Source organism: Scophthalmus maximus, chromosome 1 (genome assembly GCF_022379125.1).
Source record: "Scophthalmus maximus strain ysfricsl-2021 chromosome 1, ASM2237912v1, whole genome shotgun sequence".
Taxonomy (NCBI): domain Eukaryota; kingdom Metazoa; phylum Chordata; class Actinopteri; order Pleuronectiformes; family Scophthalmidae; genus Scophthalmus; species Scophthalmus maximus.
In genome coordinates, this window is record NC_061515.1 from 25,107,272 (window position 1) to 25,111,642 (window position 4,371).

At 42.6% G+C, this 4,371-nt stretch overlaps 1 protein-coding gene across 2 annotated transcripts; it reads right to left on the reverse strand.

Annotated features, from left to right (window-relative positions):
* Positions 1-414: 414 nt before the first annotated feature.
* Positions 415-2,729, reverse strand: LOC118304467 (guanylate cyclase soluble subunit beta-2). Of its 2 annotated transcripts, none has more exons than XM_035629661.2 (3): positions 2,260-2,607; positions 1,403-1,584; positions 415-585 (listed from the first exon to the last, which is right to left on the reverse strand). In XM_035629661.2, exons 1-3 carry the CDS (start codon positions 2,448-2,450, stop codon positions 458-460), a joined length of 501 nt encoding a protein of 166 aa, XP_035485554.2. In that variant the 5' UTR covers positions 2,451-2,607; the 3' UTR covers positions 415-457. The 2 variants fall into 2 exon arrangements, with proteins under 2 accessions (XP_035485554.2, XP_035485555.1); XM_035629662.2 differs by lacking the exon at positions 415-585 and adding an exon at positions 603-1,326 and having other exon boundaries at positions 2,260-2,729.
* Between the last annotated feature and the right edge of the window lie 1,642 nt (positions 2,730-4,371).

A 4,371-nucleotide genomic window follows, 5' to 3' on the forward strand; every position in this document is an offset into this window, starting at 1 on the left:
GATCCTATTATATTTAAAATATTTTATATTTATGTCTGTCTATTTTCACCATTATTCAATGGTTTTTGACAAAAATTTGGCGAAATAGAGCAAGAAGAGAGAGAAGGTTGAGACGTGTTGCTGCTGCGAGGCACACTCGAGCTCGCGCTGCATCGCCGTCGTCTCTTCCCTCCGCCGCTTATCGGCGCAGCGAGCGCAATGCATCATGGTATATATTGCTTGGTTAGTGACCATCGAATGTCCACTACTTTTCACGATGCATTCTGGGATACATTTAGTGCACTATATAGTGTTTATGAAATCTAGGGGATGATTTCGAACACCACTACAAAATGGCGAAGGGACTACATAGTTCACTATCTAGTAGTTAGGGGGTGATTTCGGACACAGCCACAGTCTGCTGTTTAAATCATTGTCAGGTGCGTTGGTGCCTTTCACATCGGGCACATATGGGGGGCTAATGTCCCAGGCAAAGGGGGTGGTTGTGTGTGGTGCGGATTCCGTCTGCAGGCATGTCTCTCCGTTCACCCTCAGTTCTCCCATCCATTTGCAATGCGGATCTTTGAGGCGCTCCGGTCGGTAGAACTGTGGCAAGAGAACAGAGCATCTCTAAACAACGCTGGCTGAACGTATGTAACATCTAGTCCCCAAGCCCTTTTTGATTACCTGTGTCTCATTGTCTGTCCACCTTTGTGTATTTAGTTGGTGTGCCCAGTTGGGTCATATCATTGCCACTTGTCCAGTAAAAGACTGGGCTCATCGGTGACTGAGAGCGCCGCTGGTGAGCCGTACATCATGATATACTCACCTCTTTCTCTGTGACTAAGAATTGAACTGTCTCGGTTGACTCAGGTTCAGTTGCTAATTTGATGGACTTTAACATGGCTAGAGAACTAGGTTTAAATGTCAGTCGTCTAAACCCCTCGAAGCTATAGCCTTGGATGTCGCCTTTTGTGTTGAAGTCTGTTCTGCTAGCTTTCCCAGATAACACACATTTATTTCTCAGTCTGGGACAACCCACATATAGACTGGTTCTTCAGGGAGAGTGATTGGCTGGCAAGCTAAATGTTCAAAGACTTGTTTTCCTCCCTGTTCAGCCCCTTGGCCAGTTTCGGCCTGTAGCCTCTCCCCCAGCCCATCCAGCTGCCCCTTTACCTCCCAAACAATGCTCCAGCTGTCTTCCAGGCTCTGGTGAATGACGTTCTCCGGGAAATGCTCAACGTCTTTGTGCTCGTCTACCTGGACGACATCCTCATTTTCTCCCCTGACGAGCAAACCCACGTTCATCACGTCCCGCAGGTCCTACAGAGCCTCCTTGACCACCAGCTTTTTTTTTAAAGCTGAAAGGTGTGAGTTTCACGTTACCACTGTCTTTCCTGGGATTTATTGTCTCTTACTGTACCTGTTTTGCTCTGGCTGTGAAGGTCCTCCCTATAAAGACACGTCTTTCCATCCTCTCTTCCCATGATTCTGTCTTCTGACACCAACAGGTTCCCCAGCAGGAAGTAGGTAGTCATCTGGCCTTTACCCTTCACCTCAATCTGCCCTCGTTGTTGTATGTTAAACCCTGCATCAGTGAGCTCACTGCAGAGAGGAGACAAGGGGTGTGGCAATGGGAGTGGGCACACAGGGACAGAGAAGCACAGCAAGTTAACGCCTGCAGAGAAGGATCACAACTTTCTTATTCGCAATCGCAAGCAGTAGCAGGCAAAGGGCAAGGCAGGTAGAGAAGTTATGTGAATTTAAGAAATTGTCAGCCGGCAGGCAAACTAACAAGCTCAAACAAAATGTTGGGATTTGTCACTGTACAAATAAAATTGAAAATTGAAAAAAAGACAGAGGGAAAAACAGAGACTATATCCCCAAAGGAAGGGGAGACAACTGGACACAGATGTGAGACTTGGGGCCGGTGCAGACATTCAAAGAAACAGGAAACAGGAAAAGTAAGTGACACACAAAATAAGCAACAACAAAGTAAAACAAAAAGGAAACAGTAAGCTCAAGGTTCAAAACCCATTCAAGCGAATTATTTATTTAACTTAAAGATGTTCATTCTGTCTCTGCCGCAGAATCAGCTGTCGGTTATGTCTCTATGCATAGGGCACAGTTTCAACAAAAAGGGGAAAGTATTGCATTTACAGGATAAAAATATTAATGAAAAATAGCACATTTATGAAAAAAATAAATAAGTTAAAAAAAGTCAAAAGTCATGTTAGTGTATCTAAAGTAAGTCCCCATCTCAGGTGTAGGTCTCAACACCTGTATGTGGAAGAGCTGAGGTGAATGTGGTCAGGTAGTCCATGACTCTCCATTCTGGAGGCCGTGTTAACGGTGTCCCCAAACAGGCAGTAGCGAGGCATCTTCTCCCCCACCACCCCAGCCAACACGGGGCCGGTGTGGAGGCCCACACGGATCTGAAACACACATGCACGCCATGTCAGCGCAAACATACTGGCTGGAATACAAGACAACAGTGGTCGATATATTGTGGCATGAGTGCTAAGTGTGACACACCGTGCGGCCCTGCTCCCTGCATCTGTTTATGCCTGTTCTTTTTCTCAGAGGCCAGAAGAACATTGAGGATCATTAGGTAGAGTTGCATTATTATTATTCATAATTTGGCTTTATGTTCTGCAAATTGTTGTAGCACAGTCTGGAGAAAGCTACTGACTAACACAGAGAGTGGGGTCAGACCTGGGATGCACTAAAACTATATCCTGGAAATCTGTTAACAGGAGGTTTGGGAGTTACTTGAGCTACAGTTGCATTAGTTCCACTGGCCATAACATACATGATGAAGGAAAGTGAGACTGTAACATTATTTGATCTAGATAGAGATATGAGGCAAGTGCCAGGGAATACTTCATCTAATTTTGGTGCAGATCAGATATAGAAAAAGGATCCAGAAATTATTCATCACTAATGCAAGATCTTTTGTACATCTTTGGACAAAACTGCAAAAAACGATGTAGTATATGTGAAATGTGAAAAAAAGGCATAGTATATTATGGCATGAAAACTGCAAAAAAAACAACATTGTATATAGTATGGCATAAAATGTGAAAAAACGTGATAATATAGTATAGTATATAGTACAGCCTCACACAGCCGCTCACGTGGCTGCAAAGAAAAGGAAATGAGGAAACATTTAAATTGATGAAATTATGAATCCGTTTGGTACATCACATACTTCCCTTTGTGAGACCACATCTTAACTGAGTTACCTTACATGTGTTATTTAATCATGGACCCTGTAAGACCTTTACCTGTGTATCACTCCTCCGTCTTGTCTTGCAGTGCACATGATCTACTGACCCCTGGACCCCCTCAATCCTCAGTTCATCCGTCTTTACCAGTGAGTCCCCTCCATCCCTCCACCTCTGATTATTAAATTCTCCTGCTTTTCATTTTCAATATCTTTACCATAATTTGAGCGGAATGATACTAAACCTAAAATGCCTGAACCTTACACAGATCTTTTAAAAAAAGGAAAAAAATGTACCTGAGAAAGAAATGTAATAACATATATGTTTTTATTTGTGCCTTTAAGCATATGCAGATTAGTGTCTGTCCATGTCTTGTAATGTACTTTTAGGTGTATTTTTCAATTTTTTTTTTAATTGGGTCAAGTCAGGTCAATTGGTAAATAGAAGTAAAACCAATTTTATTGTATAGTCTGGTGGCGCAGCGACAAAGGCATTGCCTTGAAAGTGAAAGGTGGACAGTTCAATCCCTGTTCAAGACATCATTGCAGTGCCATAGGATACCTTTTTTTCTGATTTTGGCAAAAATTGCTTTTTGGGGGGGTTTGGCGTTTTTTTAACTGATGTTTTTCATTTTTTGTGTTTTTTATAAAAAAATATTTTTTGTTTTTTTTATTCATTAATTTGTTTAGTTTTATATTTGTATTTTTACTTCATTTTTTTACCCTTTATCTCATAGCGCATCGCCACTGCACTTTGAGAATGTCTTCACATTGACCGCAGATATTACTTTCTCCTGCTTTTTCTCTATACATTGACAGGAATGCACTTGAAGAAATTCCAGGTCCGTGTTTCAATTTTGGGATCTCGTTTGTGTGTCTTGCAGTGCACATGATCTCGTTCGTCCGTGTTAGAGTGTCTTGCAGTGCACATGATCTCGTTCGTTCGTGTTTCTTGCAGTGCACATGATCTACAAATCTCGTTCGTTCATGTTTGAGTCCGCACTCACTCTTGAACCCTGGGTCTCTCACACCAGGGCCTCGCGTCTCACCACTCGACCACCATCTTTCACACTGTTGATGGTCCAGTTTGTTCTCATGAGCATCAGACATTCAAGAGGACAAATTGTAAAATTCTTAAAGGTGGGAGTCGAACCATCAACCTTAAT

Bases quoted from the DNA above. Each gene is read 5' to 3' on its own strand.
- LOC118304467 (XM_035629661.2), bottom strand. From the start codon at position 2,450: ATGTTTGCGCTGACATGGCGTGCATGTGTGTTTCAGATCCGTGTGGGC. The intron at 1,585-2,259 runs GTGTTGAGACCT...TCCTCTCTGCAG, and splicing joins CTCAGCTCTTCCACATACAG to TGAGCTCACTGATGCAGGGT. The intron at 586-1,402 runs GTACAGTAAGAG...CTCTTGCCACAG, and splicing joins TCACAGCCAGAGCAAAACAG to TTCTACCGACCGGAGCGCCT.